Source organism: Rhineura floridana, chromosome 4 (genome assembly GCF_030035675.1).
Source record: "Rhineura floridana isolate rRhiFlo1 chromosome 4, rRhiFlo1.hap2, whole genome shotgun sequence".
Lineage (NCBI taxonomy): Eukaryota > Metazoa > Chordata > Lepidosauria > Squamata > Rhineuridae > Rhineura > Rhineura floridana.
This window is the reverse complement of record NC_084483.1, coordinates 130,847,569-130,867,562: the sequence shown is the minus strand read 5'-3', so window position 1 is coordinate 130,867,562 and position 19,994 is coordinate 130,847,569. Positions and strand designations below refer to the sequence as shown.

Genomic DNA, 19,994 nt, shown 5'->3' with positions numbered 1-19,994 from the left:
ATGCATTTCACCACCACCCATCCCAATGATCCAGTTTTTATTTATTTATTTCATTTCATTTATAAACTGCCCGTAGCTGATAGCTCTCTGGGCGGTGTACAAAGTTAAAATACAGCATTACAACAAAATCAATAACAAATAGCAGCAAGATTTTAAAACCAGAACATTAAACATGAAACATTAAACGTTAACATTAAACATTAAAATGCCTGGGAGCATAGCCAGGTCTTAACCTGGCGCCTAAAAGAAAGTACCGTAGGCGTATCTCCTCTGGTATCCAGCGTATCTCCTCTGGTAAGCTGTTCCACAATTCGGGGGCCACTACAGAAAAGGCCCTGGATCTAGTAATAATCCTCCGGGCATCTTGATGATTTGGTACCCGGAGGAGGGCCTTAGCTACTGAACGAAGTGGACGGGTAGGTTCATAGCGGGAGAGGCGTTCCACAAGGTATTGCGGTCCCACACCGTGTAAGGCTTTATAGGTAAAAACCAACACCTTGAATCTGGCCTGGAAACAAATTGGTAGCCAGTGCAAGCGGGCCAGGACAGGTGTTATATGCGCGGATTGATTGGTCCTCATCAGCAACCTGGCTGCCGCGTTTTGCACTAGCTGAAGTTTCCGAACTGTCTTCAAGGGCAGCCCTACGTAGAGAGCATTACAGTAATCCAATCTAGAAGTTACCAGAGCGTGAACAACTGAGGCGAGATCGTCACTGTCCAGATAGGGGCGTAGTTGGGCTACTAACCGAAGATCGTAAAACGCGTTCTGTGCCACCGAGGCCACTTGAGCCTCAAGCGACAAGGAATGATCAAAAAGGACACCCAAACTCCGAACCTGTTCCTTCAAGGGGAGTGTAACCCCATCTAGAACAGGATGAGCATCCACCATCTGGGCAGAGAGAGAGCTCACCAACAGTGTCTCAGTCTTGTCTGGATTGAGTTTCAGTTTATTAGCTCTCATCCAGTCCATTATCGCGGTCAGGCAACTGTTCAGCACATCAACAGCCTCACCTGAAGAAGGTGAAAAGGAGAAGTAGAGTTGCGTGTCATCAGCGTACTGATGGCAACGCACTCCAAAACTCCTGATGACCGCACCCAGAGGCTGCATGTAGATGTTAAAGAGCATGGGGGACAGAACCGATCCCTGTGGGACTCCACAATGGAGAGTCCAGGGAATCGAGCAATGTTCCCCAAGCACTACCTTCTGGCGACGATCCGCTAAGTAGGAGCAGAGCCACTGCCAAGCAATTGGGCTTATACAACCTCTGCTCTGTGCAAGAGATAACTTTAAAATGGTGTTTCCCAAATGTCTGATAAAAGACACACTTCCTTCATCCATCGGAATTGGAGAGATGCTGCATGCTTATACCTGTTTGCTTTTAGGCCATATAAGGATAGGAACTACTCAGAGGAGACCACCCCTGTGGGATCTCTTGCATGAGTCACTGCTTTAAAGTCCCTCCTGATTTGAAGGGGGAAAGTTTAGAGCAATGATTTGTTAAAAAATATGACAGTCAGCTTCCTCTGGGAACATTTCTCTTCTTCTGCATTTTAGCACAGGGACTGAATGAATTGCATCCAATGCAGAGATAACGCAGAATCATGCTCCTCAAGCAGAGATTGATTAGGAGGAGATAATACTGAAGCAGAGGATTCTACAGAGATGCATTGGGAGCCTCCTCTGCAGATGGATACTTTGGACTAAGAGAAGCATTAGCATCATAGAATTGGAAGGTACCTTGGAGGTTACCTGATCCAACCCTATGCATGATTTACAAAACAGGATTCCTTCATCAACATACACTGAAGGGAACAGCTAACAATGTGATTATGGTGTCCCTGCCCCTCCCACTCTTTTTTCAGCTTACTATTGCAACATTTCCAATCTTTTTTTCCTTTCCCCCCTTTAGACTGATGTGGACAATGATCTGGTTGGTGACCAGTGTGACAACAATGAAGACATAGATGAAGATGGTCACCAGAATAACAAAGACAACTGTCCTTACATTTCCAATTCCAATCAGGCTGATCATGACAAGGATGGTAAAGGGGATGCTTGTGACCCTGACGACGACAATGATGGTATCCCAGATGACCGGGATAACTGCCGACTCACATTCAACCCTGACCAGAAGGATTCTGATGGTAAGACTATTTCACAGCAACAGAGTCTGCCAGTAGAAGGGGAGGGAATGAGGCAGTCTATTGATGCATTTGCACTGTGCTGACCGCATCACCCCCTCCCCCTCCCCAGTAAGCTGCAGTGATGCCAGTAATGGAAGGTCAGTTAAGTGCTGCCACCCCACCACTGGTGTCTGCGAAGAACAGTGCCCAGCAGCAGAGCTCCATCTTGTTTTTCACATGCAAAATCTGGGCCATTTCACAGAGGTAATTATTTCCAGCGAGAAGCCATATTGGTCTTTTACAGCAAAAACAATGAAGAGTTGTGGGCACCTTAAAGACTAACAAATGTATTATGGCATAAGCTTTTGTTGGCTATAGCCTGCTTCATGCATATGATGAAGATTCTCTCACTCCACACTCGTCCCAGTGTGCATCACTCCTCTGACCTCCCTCTAGGATAGAGAGGGTGAGGTGGTGGCATTTGCAGCATGATGCATGAGTGCCAGATTGGCTCAGCTGGCACATTTGCACTGTGCCAACCTCACCACCACCTCACATCCTTCTCTGTCCTGGTATGTAGCAATGACTCCTCCAGAAGGAGGTCAGGTGAGTGGTGCAGCCCTACCAAACCAACCACTACTGGCTGAGTCTATGTGTTGGAAAGCCAACCCAAATTTGACTTGTTTATATCACAAATGAGTCTCATTAGGTGTGTTCACCCATAGCTGTGGATGTTCCTGTAGTACTGCATCCAGTGCTCAAATTGTTCTCAGTCCTGGAGAGTTCACATGAGGTCTTCTTTTAATGATGTACCAAAATCTTTTAATGAAAATGATGCAATATCTTGCTAAATGAGTACTCTTCCAATATTTTGGCATTAGCAAGCTGATTCTGTAGGTTATCAAGCAGTAGGGGCATGATTGCTGTTATGAGTATACCTTTGTACTGGAATTTGACAATAATGGGGGGAAATCCTTATGGGTTGTTTATGAGATATCTTCTTAAAATATACTTTGAGAAGAAACTAAGGAAGGAAATTAGGATTAATAACTTCTGCAAAGAATTATAGATTGAGCACAGTATTTAAGGGAGACAAATGATGCATGAGAACATTCAGTATTGGTTACCTCAAAGGTACATATAAATTCATCCTTTTGCTGAAATTTTCATATGGGTATGCTGACTGGAGTGATCACACTAAATAGCTTATAATAATTTGAAAGTAGTGCTTTGAAAATGAGTGACCCAGTCCCTCTGTTGGCTAAAAATAAGGCAATAAAACTTTGGTTTTTTATACTTTTTCCCCTGCTGGCACAAGGTCACCCAGCAAACTTCATGGCTGAATGGGGAATTTGAATCTGCGGCCACATCTGCACCATACATTTAAAATGCTATTATACCACTTTAACAGTCATGGCTTCCCCCAGAGAATCCTGGGATCTGTAATTTGTTAAGGGTGCTGGGAGTTGTTATGAGACTCCTTATTCTCCTCACACAACTCCCAGACTCCTCCGGGAAGAAGAATGGATTGTTCAGCCATTCTGGGAATTGTTGCTTTGTGAGGGGAGCAGAGGGCTCATAACAACTCTTGGCACCTAAACAAGCTTCCCAGGATTCTTTGGGGGAAGCTGTGACTGTTGAAGTGGTATAAGAATGCTTTACATGTATGGTGTGGATGTGGGTCTCCTTGCTCCTCATCTGACAGTGCTGATAACACTAACCATTACACAACATTGGCTCTCAATTTAACTTCCCAGCAGATCCTACCCACTTACCTGCTTTGCCCATGTGATTCCAATCACATGGAGCAGGTGGAGATAGATTTCTTGTCGCTTAGCTGTTCTGTGGCAGATACCCATAGGGTATCTGACTTCATTTGTCTCCATTGTTAAGGCTCAAGAAATAAACCAGAATGGTACTTTTGTTTTGTGACCTGAGCAACTATTTATGAGATAGCAGACCTCCAAAGAACCTATGGACATGGCTGATAGTGCAGATGCTTTCTAAATTTCTTGAATAAAAAACAGCCTTGTCACAAATCAGCATCACAGGAAACTTAAGCAACATACGCAGTGAATAATTAAAAACTCATTTGGACAAAGAAATTGCTCCTTTTGATGTTGGCAGAGAGAACAAAACTGGGAACACCCACTTTCCCCCCTTAAGTGTTAAGAGAAACACATTCAGAAGTATACAGCTGGTCAGAATTTGGAGTTCAGCTTGGCTGTCAGCCAGCCAGCCAGCCACTTTATGGAATGTGGAGCCATTTTCTCACAGAGATGAAGTACAAAAAGCATCTGAGATGCTTGACTCTTTCTGTCTGTATTTTTTAAGGGTTTTGTCTGTTTCATAACAAGGTCTGTCCTTGAAGATTAGAATAGAAGAAGATTAGAGTGAAGAGACAGTGTTCTAAGGAAACATGCCTCTGAAGCATGTGGCATGGGTCTCTACTGATAAGATAAATTAATGTAGACTCACAACAATAACTGACTTGTATATAATTGGCTGAGGATCTTATTCTCTCTTTTTAAAAGCAAGTTTCTGGTCCTCATGATTGGAGAGAGAGGTTTGAAAAGCCAGAGGGGACAAGAAAATCAAACATTTATTTGTTATTAATTTTTAAGAAGTTCACCCTTCATCATCTTATCCCTGGGTGGGTTACAAATATAATTTAAAAACACATGAATTGCATTTTCCTAGGAAAGAAAAAAGCTTCGGGAAAATGCCACAGAATGTGCGTGTGTGTGCCTTTTTTAAAAAATTAAGTACTTTTGGAATGGGATTTGCCAGTTCAGTTTTGTTACTTTGGGATCTACTTTATAATGTCTGCTGTTCTTCAACTCAAATAACTCTTTAACTCAAACCACTATAAATATTACATTCTGAGGCACAGCTCCCAAAGTATTTACCACACTGCCAACAACAGGACTTCTCTATAACAGACTTGGTGGTTGCATCTTCTATTCACTTGCATAGCTCTGTCTTAAATGCCACATTAATCAACCAAGATTTCATTATAGCCACATTCCAAGGTTAGAAGAATGCTTATTTTCCCCATAGCTCATCGCTGTGTGCGTGCGCTCTCTCTCTCTCTCTCTCTCTCTCTCTCTCTCTCTCTCTCACTCACTCACTCACTCACTCACTCACTCACTCACTCACTCACTCACACACACACACTTCCCCCATAAACAAAGAGTGCCCAAGAGCTATTTCTACATGATTTACTTTAATGCCTTCTTTACTCATTTGATACAGATGTGACATGGTCACAATCTTAATATTTGTGACAGAACATTGCTGAAGGCATGTGATGACATGGAGATAAAATGGAATTGAAATATTCCAAAGTTCCTTTTTAATATTGTGGTACTCAGGGCTTGTTAGGATATGACGGAGTCATTTGTTTTTCTCATCAACTGATATTTCCCTTCACATGCTGCTGAGATATTATAGATTTTAATTATAAGATATTTTACATCACATTTAGCTCAGACTGGGATGCCACATGTCCAGACTCTGAAAGAGGTCTCCTTTTAATAATTGTATGGAAAATCAAATGTTGCTAAGGACATTTCTCATCACAGTGCTGCAGTGGCTGGAGAAGCCACTATTATAGTTCTTCACCTTTCCCTGAACTCTGTTTCTCAATGTCTCTATATTAATCTACTCTCATCCAGCACCCAATTAACTGTCTCTCTCTGTGTGTCTTTTAAAACCCCAAATTCATCAACTCCTTAACTGACCAAACAGTCCCCTTTTAACACTCTCCCCCTTTTCAACATTCCAATGGCAGGACTGGCCAATGACAGAAAAGGGCGGAACCTAGGCCTGTCCTTCACAGCCACATCACAGGTGCGCTATTGTTGCATGAGCACTAATGGAAGACTTTGTGCAGAAAAAGTTTCTAGAGCTGCATCACAATATACATATCACACTGCTCTGTCTGCACATGGGGTACATGCAGTTCCCATCAGAAAGCAAGCCCCAATGGCTTGAGTAGGAAGAGTTTTCAAAGGTGAAGTGCAAACATCCTAGCAGTACAGTGATGAAATTCAACAGTGGAACAGATTGTCTTGGGGAGGTAGTGAGCTTTCCTTTGCTGAAGGCTTTCAAGCAGAAGCTGAATGGCCATCAGATGGAGATGCTATCCTGCAGTGCAGACTCCATGTTGTGCAGGAGGTGGGACTAGAGACCTAGAAGGTCCCGTATAACTCTAAAATTCTATGAATGAGATAATGGCCATCTAATTGACCAGCCTGCTTGTGTCTCTGGAGCAGACTTTCCCAACCAGCGTGCCTCCAGATGTTGTGGGACCATAACTTCCATCTTTCCTAACCATTGGCAATGCTGGCTGAGGCTGATGGGAGTTGTGGTCCAACAACATCTGGAGGCACACTGGTTGAAAAAGGCTGCTCTAGAGGTGCATTCTAAAACACTACACCCACTTAGGTATAGTAAAAATGGCTCAGGTATTATTCACCCACTCCCTGGAACAGAGCACGGTATCCCCTCTTCTCCTACAGTTGATTCCAATGTCTAGAGAAGGTGGCGTGGATGCTGCATGTTTATGTCAATGCTGAGAAACATTTGATGTACATTATAAGCTTCCATAATTCTTTCTGGGGAATGCTGCTTCTTTTTGCAGAAAGAGGGAAGTGTGAATATAACGTTAAAACCATTTATGTTTTGTGTGTTTCAATATATACATTTTAGGTGATGGACGAGGTGACATATGCAAAGATGACTTTGACAATGACAAAGTCCTAGATATTTATGATGTGTGTCCTGAAAATGATGCCATTACTGAAACTGATTTCAGAAAGTTTCAGATGGTCCACCTGGATCCTAAAGGAACAGCTCAGATTGACCCAAACTGGGTTATTCGTCATCAGGGCAAAGAACTGGTACAGACAGCTAACTCAGACCCTGGCATAGCTGTAGGTGAGTATAATTTGAATTAATCAGTAGTAGTCCTCCTGACTATAATATGTACAGAATTACAGGATTAAGTTTAGCTTTTCCACAAGGGCTTCCATGCAACCAGTGGGATTTGTATTCCTTGAACAGATGCCGGTACCATATTATAAACTGTTCTTGAAACTCCTCTGAATTGCATTATATTGGGGGCTGTAGGTTAGGGAGTGCAAACTTGGAGCCTGACAGAATGTTTGGAAATGGTCACATGGTTCTCTCAATTGTGCCCTTAACTGTTATCTGGAAATTATATTGTATATATTATATTGTACAAACTGCTAATAAAAAAAGCATAAGTATTTGAGCCAGTTTATGTTTGATTTAAGAAAGTCTTTATAAACTTAATATTCTGAGATATTGATTCCAATATTGATTTGGAAAAGTTAGAAGCACTGATAGCTTCTGAGAAACTTGCTAACAACAAGCTTGCTAACAATAACACCACATATACAGTACATGCTTATCATTGTAGCTTTACAAATAAATAAATTATAAAATAACTGTATTTTTCTTATAATTAATGAGATAATGTGTTTATGTTCTTTACCTGTATCTTCGGATAAATAAAAATAATGGTAAAAATCCTCCCCTCCCACATTCCTATAGACCTTTCTCACTTCCTAAAATTTGGTCCACAATAATTGCAAATAGACTGAGATTGCTATCCTAGACTTCCTTACTTGGGAGTAAGCCCCACTGCACTGCTTCTGCGTAGGCATCTATAGTATTTCATTGTGAATATTATTTCTCTGTATATCAACCCCAATCAAAATGTTTTTATCAGTTCGCAAAGATTCTAATGTAATCAGAATAATAATTAATATAATTAAGAATTCTATGTAAGAATGTGCTTTGCTATTCTCAGATGCTAAAAAAAAGGCATTGATTGGGTGGAATGTACTTATCTTTCTGCACTGGACTGTGGGACGCTATTGGATGCACTCCGTAACATTGGTGTTGCATGTAGTAAATGAATGGTCTATTCTTGGCCTCAAGACCTTTTCAAAAGCATTCTGCCGTTGTCAGTCTCCCCATCTTAAATATTTTGAGGTTTTATTCCTCATGGCCATAGAACTGAACTGAAAAATGTGATGGCTCTTGACTGTATCCAGAGGTCTGCATTTGGATTAATAAATATGCCTATTTCAAAAGTGAATTCATTTTAGAGCAAGTATAAAGTAACTGAAAGGGCAGTAATAAAGAAAGCAAAGAAACAAAAACACCTGATAGCGTGGCTTGTTCACATTAGGAAATAAGGGATTTACCAAATCAAATAATGTAATGATAGAAAGTAATGACACATGTTTGATATCAAATGGACAGTCTAGAAGCTAGACTGAGCAGCATCATTTCCTGCAAGGTTATTGGTATTGTTTCTACAGTGAAGTTAGTAACATTTCACCAAAATTCTCAACAAGCTGCAATACTTACGGAAACTGAACACCTACAATTTTCCACCCTACTTCAGGTTATGATGAATTCAGTTCTGTTGACTTCAGTGGTACATTCTATGTCAACACAGACCGGGATGATGACTATGCTGGTTTTGTCTTTGGCTACCAGTCCAGCAGTCGCTTCTATGTCCTGATGTGGAAACAAGTTACTCAGACATATTGGGAGGACAAGCCTACCAGAGCTTATGGTTACTCAGGGGTATCACTTAAAGTAGTGAACTCCACCACTGGCACTGGTGAACATTTGAGAAATGCCCTCTGGCATACAGGAAATACACCTGGACAGGTAAGAAGTTTGTAAGTCCCATTCAGCAAAGTGATGTCAATATTGTCCCTACCCAAACATATTATTGAGCTGGCAGTATTGAAAACCATGGTTTTGGCCCTATTTTTCACGACAACAATCAACGTATGAATAATGCATGTAGTCAATGATTCAGAACTGAAAGAGCATAGTGTGTTAGTCCCAGGCTCACGTCCTTGCCATGCTGTTCCTTTGTTTCTAGGCTCTGGTGGCATAATTGCAACAAGTAAGTGCTACTGTGTTACTCTGTTGGGAGCAAAATCCGGGTGTGCTGACCCCTGCGATTTCCCCAAATGCGGGAAACTCGACTGCATAATTGCATGACAATATCATATGCATCTTTATTGGCCAATAGCAGTCAAACCATAAACATGTACTGGCTGCCTTTTAGTCAGGCAAAAGAGAAGGATTTCCAGAGAAGGGAACAAAACCAATGGACCCCATAAGCATGGGATTGTTCTTCACTCGTTACTTGGCTGCTGCAGAATAAGCCAAGCCATAGGATCACCATGTACATTTATTGAAATCTTAATGAAATGGTGGCTTGGACTAGTTCAGAGATGGGGAACCTGTGGTTCTCCAGGTGTTGTTGGAGTCACAATTCCATCAGCCTCAGCCAGAATGGACAATGGTCAGGGATGATGGGAATTGTAGTCCAGCAACATCTGAAGAGTCACAAGTTAGCCACCTCTGGACAAGAAGTTCCTTATTCCCTACATATTCATTTGGCAATTATTTAGGAGTTATAGCTTGGTGGTGAGTAGAACCTTTATGGATTCGGGCCTGGAAATTCATTTATTTATTTTCACATTTCTATCCCACCTTTCCTCCAAGGAGCTCAAGGTGGCATACATGGTTCCCCTCCCTCTTCATTTTATCATCACAACAGCCCTGTAAGGTAGGTTAGGCTGAGAGACTGTGACTGGCCCAAGGCCACTCAGCAAGCTTCATGGCTGAGTGAGAATTTGAACTCTGGTCTCCCAGGTTGCAGACCAACACTCTAATCACTATGCCACACAGGTATTTATTTATTATTTATTTGTTGAATTTATATTCTGCCCTTCCTCCCGAAGGAGCCCAGGGCTGCAAACTCATCAATAATAATTAAAAAAAAGTTTTTTAAAGGTGTTGTAAAAACAATCAAAAACATTCGATCAACCAGTGATTTCAGGGTTGCCAGGAAACAGCATCTTTCAGACATGAAATGCCTGGGTGAACAGGACCGTTTTTAAAATCCTCCTGGAAGTCAGTAATGACAGAGACAGATGCACCTCACCAGGGGACCAATGGAGAACTGCCACTGAAAAGACCCCCATCATGGGTCAGTGGCACAAGGCAGCCTCCAGTGGTGGCACCACCAAAAAGGCCTCATCTGCCAGTCGTAGGGTCTGAAATGGTTGATACTGGGAAAAGCACTCCTCTAGATACTTGTTTTCCAAGTCATTTAGGCCTTTATATGCTACAAGAAACATCCTGTACCCTTCGGAATTCCTCCCCTTAAATATTAGACAGGTACCATCTCTGTTATATTTTCGGCACCTTTTAAGCAGAGACCTTATTCCAGTCTGTGTATGTGTTGGAATTGTTTTTTAAGATGTTTTTAAAGGTTTTTTAATATATATATATATATATATATATATATATGTTTTAACAGGTTTTTAAAGATGCTTTGTTTTAATACATTTTAAAGTCTGTTTTTGTGATGTTTTAGAGTGTTTTTAGTGTTTTTGTTTGCCGCCCTGGGCTCCACCTGGGAGGAAGAGCTGCAGGGCCAGCCCCAAACATGCCGGGGCCCTTGGGCACCAGCTTGCCCTGGGTCCTGGCATGCATGTGCGCACACACACATACACGCATGCGCACGCCCAGGGCCAGCCCCAGACACGCTGGAGCCCTTGGGCAAAGGCCTACCCCAGGCCCCAGCACTCCCCTTCCGCGACTCGCACACGGTGAGAGCTTCAGGACTCCGCCATTCCCTTCCTTAACTTACTGTGTTCTGCAGTTGCTCACGCAGTGGTGCCCTTACGAAAGATGGCGGCTGAGGTTTCCCTAAGGAGCTGAAGCCTCTGCCGCCATCTTGGTTCATGGCAGGGATGCAAGCACACAGCACGCATGCATGCCTTCAGCCAAGATGGCAGCAGAGGCTTCAGCCCCTTAGGAAAACTTCAGCCACCATCTTTCTTAAGGGCACCGCTGTGTGCGCAACCGCAGAACAAGGTAAGTTAAGGAGGGGAATGGCAAAGCCCCGAAGCTCTCACCCTGCGATCCGCGGCAGCGATCCTGCCGCGAATCGCGGAAGGGAGGGGCCCTGTAGCCTCAGGGGCCCTCGGCCAGTGCCCCACCTGGCCGCCCCTTGGAACCGGCCCTGAAGAGCGGGATATAAATTTAATCAATCTATCAATCAATCTTGAATTGGGCCTGGTAACTCACTGAAGGGTTTTCTGTTTCCACATGAATCTTTACCCAGTGAAGAGTCCCAGATTGCTATCAAAGGGCCTCCTGAACTGTGGTACCGTTTCTGAAATTCTTTCTTCAGGGAGGCTTGCCTGGCATCAGATTTTATTACTTTTAAGTATTTAATGAAGTTCTTATTTACTCATCAAGTTTCTAAAAAACTTTAAAACTTTAATGCTGCTGCTATCGTTTCACTTTATTTTTAACCTACTCTGCTGTTTTATTTTTTGTATTTATTTTTAATTTGATGCTGCCTTGGAAACTGATTTATAAATTGAAAAATGTCTGAGATGAATTTGTCACTGAAAAAAGTTCCTCACCCCTGGTATAAGGTCTCAGGTTTGAAGCTGTCATGTCCAAGTAAGGGGTGTCATGTAACAGCTCTTCAGAATTACCAAGAATGGAGCCCAGGCAGATTATGGGGCAGGTTTAAGTTTTTGCGGCTCTCATTACATTTTATAAGCCAAAGTGATAGAGCTCCAGGTGGTATAAATAAATCTGTCTCAACCAAGAAGCCTCCAGCTCCAGGTTTAGCTTCTATCTCACTGGTGTCCCTGAGTGCACTCATTTTCTCCCATACTGCTGCCACTTGCTCTGTACAGGAAAAAGCACTGCACTGGAGAATACTTTAGCTGTGGGAGCCAAAAGGACCTCCCACATCCAGGTTCTCTGATGAGAGGGTTACCTTGGGTAGAAAGACACAGTGCACTCTTTACGGCTCCCCATAATATGCAACTCTCTCTGCTCCTGTATCTATCACAGCAGCGTTTAGCTGGTAAAGCTGCAAAAGTATGAACATCTCATACTGACCTGACCAAACTGTGTGGGACACACAGAAACTAACAGCAGCATATTTAAATTGATTTTCCCCCTTTTTTGTTTCTTGATCTAAAATATAGCTATAGGAATTAGATCTCTCCCAGCTGTTACTGCAAAACATTCACTGGGGGTGTTTTTTCTCTCTTTACTTCTACACAGGTGCGTACCTTATGGCATGACCCCAAGAATATCGGCTGGAAAGATTACACTGCCTATAGGTGGCATTTGATCCACAGGCCTAAGACTGGATTAATCAAGTATGACATTTCTTGTGGTATTGCTTTTCCATCTGATCATAAATGAGGTTTTATTTAGTGGTTTGTAACTTCATTCATGGCAGCTTTCTGCACTGGAAGATTTGGGAGGATTCCCCAGCTTTCCATCCCATCAGATGTGTTCAATTTCCTTTGAATGGCTCATATAAACAAAGCCATTATTACATAAAAATAATACCTCAGAATTCTTGGAAATGGACTGTTTGTCTGAATTAAGCAACTTTGAAAAAAGAAAAATGTCAAAACAAAGCTAAAATGAAGGTTGAAAGAATTTATTTCCTCTGCTCTTAGAACTAAGAATTAAAACTAAAGCAGCTCCAAATATTTCCTTAGACTTGATGCTACCACTGATTGTTCATATGAAGCCAGCCTTAACAGAAATGTAAGCACACAATGATTCACTCAGACAAATTATTTTGGTGAAATACCCTATTTTCACAACATATTTTCCTATCATAGGATACATGCAATGTCAGCATTGCCATGCTAATATGGCATTGTATGAGAATGCTGCAGGTTAATACATTTATTAAATAAATAAAACGGGACATTCTGGCCATGAGGAAATTTAGTTGCATGGGTCCATTAGGCAAATTCAGGCTCTCAAGAAATAGTATATAGTACAGGCCTTTGTGGAATGTACCACTTCTGATTACAAGTAGAGGACCATGTGCTTCACAAATTAAATAAACAAATAAATCTGTTCATGCTGGGTGCTTTTTACATGGAGCACACTCAACCAGATAATTCTCTTATTTACTACTACAGAACCCTCCGGGGAGGGCTGTCCATAGGCTATGTCTGCATTTTTAAAAAATGCCTCTAGGTTAAAGATCCTGGCAGTTCAAAATAACTTGCAGGGCACTCACAGATGCAATGTCATGAGTTATAGGGGACATTGCTATATCATGGTAAGCCATTTAACCTGGTGTAGTTATTATGTTTTTTCCCTCCAGAATGGCTATCTTTGAAGATGGGAACCTAGGGAGATTGGTCTGACCTCAATAAAGCTGTTGCAGATGTGGATGCATATATAACTATGCAGCATACCAGTCTCCCTCTTGGGCCTAGCTATGTTGTTTTAGGATGTAGGAGAAGCATTCTGGCCATAATATATGACCTATTAGCCATATAACTAGAATGTAATACCTCATAAGAAACCCAAATGGAGGGACATCACTCTACTGCTCCAAGTTATACTCTAGACCTGTCCATTCTTCATGTAGCCAGATGCAGGCCTTCTGTCTGCTCATGGCATAGCTGATCCAGAACCGTTACACTTTTAATATTTTGTATTTCATGTAGCTTTTGGGTTCTAATTTGACTCTACAAATAACTGAACATTTTTCAGGAGTCAGATGTACACCACATGTGTTCTGATGTGCATTCAATCCCCATGAGTCACACTACACCCACAATGCACAATGCCGATGAACAGATTCCAAGAAAATTTGTTATCTTTATGCCCTGTTGGAATAAATGATGCTTAAGTTAATCATGGCTACCTTTCAGTGGGGCTGGGTTGGTGTCAAAGTCTGGCATGGCATTACCATTCTGTATTCTGGTGGGAGCAATATATGCATGAGTTTCTCTCACATTAAATCAGCTCTTCTTTGAGAGTTATCTTTTTCTGTGCTAACCCTTAATGTTGGAGGAGAAGAGAAAGCAGTGCAGCAAACAAATCCTAATCATCATGGTCTCGACAGAACCTAGAGCTTTGAAATGTGTAAACCACTTCTTTCATTGCAAAAGCCAACTATTAACTGTCTGAGATTTGGGGATTTTTTTTAAAAAAACCCAACAACTGGCGAATATATTTTGCAGTATTTAGCACTTTCAGCTGAAGCGCCTAATAACATCTGTCAGAGATTACACAGGTTGCAATGTGATATTAAGGCTATGCAATTGTTTCTTTAACTTATGTGCATAAGTAAATTCCATAAATTGTATAGATTTACATTCCAAATTTTAAATATTTCTATTGGTGAGATAAAAAGGGATAAGTCAGACTTAAATTATATATCTAGATCTCACAGCTAACATCTGTGCGAACATAGCTTCACTCATCTATAAACACAATCAGCATCAAATGTACATTATTCTTTCTCAGTGTAGGTCCACCCTATTGTACTTGGCTGGTCTAACTAAGAACTGGGAAATCCTTTGCAAATGTGTCCATAAAACTAGTTTCCCACCAGCAATAGTAAAAGAGCTGTATATGCTAGTGGTTGGTTCATGTGAGGAATTGTGGAGTAGGTTGTGTGTTATACACATACCAGTCATATTCCCTAAAAACTTGTGTGGGAATTTAATGCTACTTTGCTTTTCTTTAAAGCCATTTTTCTTGCAGCTGGAAACATGGTGTATCATTTCAATCACTACAACTAATCTAGATTTTGTTCTTCCTTCATAGGGTTTTGGTGTATGAAGGGAAGCAGGTCATGGCAGATTCTGGACCGATCTATGACAAAACCTATGCTGGTGGGAGGTTAGGTCTTTTTGTCTTTTCGCAAGAGATGGTATACTTCTCTGACCTCAAGTATGAATGCAGAGGTAAGCTGATGTAATAATAATAGTAACATTAATAATTGCTGTGCTGTCAAATGCACAGGGCAGCGTGGAGGTTTTCTGGCCCTATAATGTCTGCAGAAGGGGATGCAGTGGATGCAAAATTGTGCTGATTCATACTTGCATGTTCATCACTATACCCTTGAAAATGCTGAGCTGAATGTGTGAATTGATGCCACTGGAAAGTACTGGATGTTTGATGGGGCATCAAATGATGCAAAATTTTACCTGTGCTGTTAGGCACGAGATGACTCATTCAAACTTAGTCATTTTCTGATTTTTGCAATATCAAGTGATGAATATGCATGTGTGAAGCAACCTTCTGAATGCCTTTATATAATATCATATGTATTTACATTGTAAGTTACAGTGAAGTCAGTAGAACAGCCTTCTGAACAACAAACATGCTTAGGGAGGTTGTATATCCAGTGTCAGGCTTGAGCAAGCTTCATCATCAGAGCAGAGTCAGATTCCACACAACAGGCAACTTGACTTGCAGACTGGCATTTATATACACTCCAATCCTCATATCTGAGTTCTGTTACAAAAGTGGACTAAGACATAAGGCTAAGCATTTCCACAAATCATTAATTAATCATATAATCTGTTGCTAGTAACATTGCTGAAGGACTAGAGTAACACAACCACCATGAGCCAAATGTGGCAGGGTGACTAGAGTGTCATACTTGGGAGACCTGGACTCAAATTCCTGCACAAGGAATTTTGGTTGTGTATCCCTTGGGCAAGTTACAATCTCTTAGCCAAACTTACACCACAGGATTGTTGTAAGAATAATGAGACAACCCAATGTAGGCCACCCTGAACTCCTTGATTCGGAGGGGAAAATGCAAACGTGATAAATAACAGCCCATTAGAATACATTGGGTTGTATTCAACTAGATCCTATTCAGAATATACCCACTGAAATTAATGAACCTAAGTTACTCATGTCTATTAATTTCAATGGGTCTACATTGAGTAAGACTAGCACTGAATGCCACCCATAGGTTTTAACTTGATTTTTATTGTGCATTTCTGTTGTATTATAGTAGTCTGTTTCTTTGAGTCTTTTTTTTAAAAAAACAGGATAAAAGCATTCTAAAAATAAGTTTAATATGACAAAACACAAGTAACCTAATTTTCCATGATTACTGCTATGCAGTCCAAATGTGGGACTTGTACTAATCAATTGCTGCTTTTCGTTGCAGATATCTGAGCAAAAGCTGCTGCAAAACCAGCGAAGTACTGTAGATGCATTCAACTAGACACCTCTGTACATTCTGGTACTTCAAATCCCTCACTCTCTTTTCAGCTCTCCTTCTGGCACTGTATCTCCCTGCTGCCAGGAGGGATCCCTCCAACCCAACGCCCCGGTGCCTTCTCAGAGCTTGGACTGATAGGGCCTAAATGTGAGCTTTGAACCCACCACTGAAGCAAAAACAGGTTGATGTGTAGAGTGAAAACTTGGCAGACACATTTGTTCATCCATTTGTTTAGGGTTGTTTGTTTTATAAATGACGTTTACATATAAAGTGTAATTACTTAATGTATTTATATAGATATGGAAGAATGTGAGGGGGGAGTCTTACATCAATAGGGGGAAAGTGGATAGAAATAAGACCACATCTTCAGCCCACATTACTTGCTCAGTTCAGGGCTGGGCCTTGCTAATACAAAGTCTGGGAGATATAGCTCAGCAAATTTAAAAAAGACCAAACCATAAATATCCTGATCATTAAGAAGCCATGGAAAACTAAGGCAACAGCCAGATAGGAAGATGGCTCAATATACTTATTGTTATTAAATTTCTCACACCTTTTTAGATGAACCATACACTTGAAATTTAAAATAATGTCCCTCTTGTACCAGCACTTCAGCAGGCTCCAGAGAAAACACTTACAGTTGAATCACAGATTAACATCCTATGTGACAACCCAGAAGGAATCTTCAGATTTTAAATTTGATCCTATTCTATAGAAGTGAATTTGGAATTATTCTCAATGAGACATACAGATCATAACATCAGTTATTTCAAAGTTGTTCATCCAGTGCATGTGGATATCAATGAATCCATTCTAGTATAGGGCTACTCTGAAGATACCTCATAAGTAGGGGCTGACAGGAGTCAAGTATCCTACTCACAGATAATTCGTGGAGGAGGGAAGCTACATCAGTAGCCCAACCTCATGAAATGTTTTGTGCATATTCCAAAGGAATAGTTGGAAATGCTGCAGCTCAATGGTAAAGCACATGCATTGCATATAAAAGATCCTAGGTTCAGTTCCTGTCATCTCCAGGTAGGACTAGTTAAGACTCATTTGAAACCCTGGAGAGCTGCCAACCGGTGTAGACAATACTGATGTAGATGAACCAGTGGTTTGACTCAGTATAAGGCAGCTTCCTATGTTACAGCTCTGCTCTGTTCTACAGCTACTCCACTCTACAACTGTTGTTTTGACTTTAAATAGGACTGCTCTGGAATAAATGAAAAAAGAGGTGCTGTGGATGTCAGCAAAAGCCTGTAGATGCCCCTTTTTATAAACGGGTTCAACTTGGCTGATGACGCCTTTTCAATATGAATTCACCCTTTGCCTCAAAGACCCACTTAACATTTTATTTTATGCTATATGGTATATTATGAATGGCTGTCTGGGAAAATGCCAGGTGCTTGGCCACTGAGTTTAGAAACATTTTCCCCACCTTAGGCATTGCATGGGTGCTTACTGGGAGATACACAGTTATATCCATTAGTCATATTCAGAGTAGACCCACTGCAATTAATGAATGTCCATGACTAACTTAGGTTCATTCATTTCAGTGAGTCTACAGTAAAACGTAACTGGTTATAACTCACAGAGTGGAAAAGCAGAAAAAGTGGCTGTCATATAAAGTGTATAATCAGCCCTTTTATCTAGGAAGATAAGCAATGGTGAGCACTTAAATTTGCACTAATTTACATGATCGATGGCATTTACATGATGAACAGCCATTTTTGAAGAGCTGTCTGGTTGTGTGCATGAGTTTTCCATGAAAATAGTTCCTGGCCAGGTGAAGCATTTTTCCTGACACTGTTGCAGCAAGCACTTTGATACCCCAAACCTTGATCTGGGTTTCTGATAAGGTGGCAATGCTACCATTAACTAAATCTACTATTATGGTTCCATTTATAAGGCTATTGATGCTATTTATTATTGTAATGTGTATGTTCTCCAGTAATTTATTTGAAAGCATGCTATAGAGCACATTAGCAATGAAAGATCTCGAAAAAGATGGCTACATGTTGCCTTTAATGGCCCAACTGGTAGATATGTTATATATGTGATTATATATTAAGATAATGCTTTGAATTGCCAAATAATTAAGTAACCATCAAGACCTTCTAAGTGGAACCTTGTTATTTAGTGTTGCCCACAATTTTTGTATTTTGATGTATGTCTGCTGTATATAGGCCTTCTGAAGAAAGCGCTGAAGGTATGTCAGCTTTTATCCTAACCAGATACAACAGTTATTCAATTATACAATAGTATGCACATATTTAACACTTTTTTATTGTTCTTTTAAGATGAATGAACGTTACCCATGAGGTATACTTGCTGGTGTAGTTTTATTCACAGATGAGCTCTACTAAGAGAAGAATACAATGGCCTTGATCCTGGGTCCTTTGTGCACTCTGCTACACTGAAGAAAGAGCACGTGCAGCATGAGGGCTGTGTGTGTACAGCTGTGGAAAGGAATCTGGAAAGCCACCAATTGGTTGTTTGGCTAGAGACAGGACAGAATCCATCTCCTGTCACAAACAGCTGCTAAGTAGGAATCAGTTTAAACATACATATTCAGCTGTGCATCCGCAACCCTGGCTGCTGGACCAGGCTGGGGAATCACATTCAAGATTTCCCATCCAGCCAGGGATATGGATGTGGAAGAAGGACTGTGAGGATGGAATTCCTTCACATGAGTGGCTCCATTCACATAATGGACAGAGCAGTTTCATGCATGCAATTCAAGCTCAGGGCTGTCCCTACCCCTGCATCAAAACGAATGAGGCAGCTTATGTGGATGTATGCATCTCAGCTGCTACACCCACAGCCAATTGTGGGATTGGGGTAAGAATCTCTTGCCTTGTTTGAGGATATAGTGAGCCAAATGTCAGTTCAGCTGTTTTCAAATGAACATTTAAATAGAATTTGATGTTACGTACCTTCATAAAGAATCCAGTGTTTCTGATTTTATTGCACATTCTTAGTTTTGTCATATCAACAAACTTTTTAAAGCCTTCTTTATGAGGTTTGTTTTTTAAAATAAATTTGTTGGGGGTGTTTTCGCAATTCACGCTTTTAATGTTTTTAAATGTGTAGCCCCTAGTCCCAGAGAGAAGAAGTGAGGGAAATTTCATTAATGTAATAATGTTTATGTATCCTTCAAATAAAAAGAAGACATCGGTGATGGGACTAAGATGTTAATATTTAGATTGTACCATATTTGCCTATACTATGTAAATTATTTATGACAGTTTCCTTTTCCCTTTGTATGTGCGAGTGTGTGAGAGAGAGTGGGGGAGAGAGAAAGAACGTGTGGATATGAGCAGAGACCAACAAAGCTTAACATTTTGTTTTGCCAAAGACTGTAAATAACTTATTTATTTGTTTGCACGGATAGAATTTCACCATTTAATGTCCCTCAGTTATTCAAATTCTCCTTTTTATACATTTTAATAATAGACAATAAACTATAAAAAGGTTTTATTGAAAGTGTTCTCTTTACTTTTGCATAGCTTAATGTAAGAAGAAGAAGAAGAAACCCTAGAAGCCCATCTTTTGGAATTTTCCTATTATTGAAACCAAGCATTCTCTATATAATTTTGTTAAGCCAGTATTGGTAGGAACAGAATTCAGCTTGAGCCTTTTGTATATTCACTGAGGATTGACCAATGCCACAACTATCCTCTTGTGGAACCCCACTAATTTTGATGGAACTTGTGCTGGAGACAGTCATGGTGGACAGGATTTCCTTTATTTTTTAATGTTC

At 40.8% G+C, this 19,994-nt stretch overlaps 1 protein-coding gene across 1 annotated transcript in view; it reads left to right on the top strand.

Moving 5' to 3' along the window:
• The window catches only part of THBS2 (thrombospondin 2), a 66,463-nt gene extending 46,779 nt beyond the window's left edge, over positions 1-19,684 (top strand). Inside the window, exons 17-22 of the mRNA XM_061624419.1 lie at positions 1,911-2,145; positions 6,838-7,065; positions 8,567-8,838; positions 12,286-12,383; positions 14,815-14,954; positions 16,178-19,684. Of these exons, the coding sequence (XP_061480403.1) occupies positions 1,911-2,145; positions 6,838-7,065; positions 8,567-8,838; positions 12,286-12,383; positions 14,815-14,954; positions 16,178-16,185 (981 nt within the window). The 3' untranslated portion in view covers positions 16,186-19,684. The remainder of the gene's footprint in view (positions 1-1,910; positions 2,146-6,837; positions 7,066-8,566; positions 8,839-12,285; positions 12,384-14,814; positions 14,955-16,177) is intronic.
• Positions 19,685-19,994: the final 310 nt, after the last annotated feature.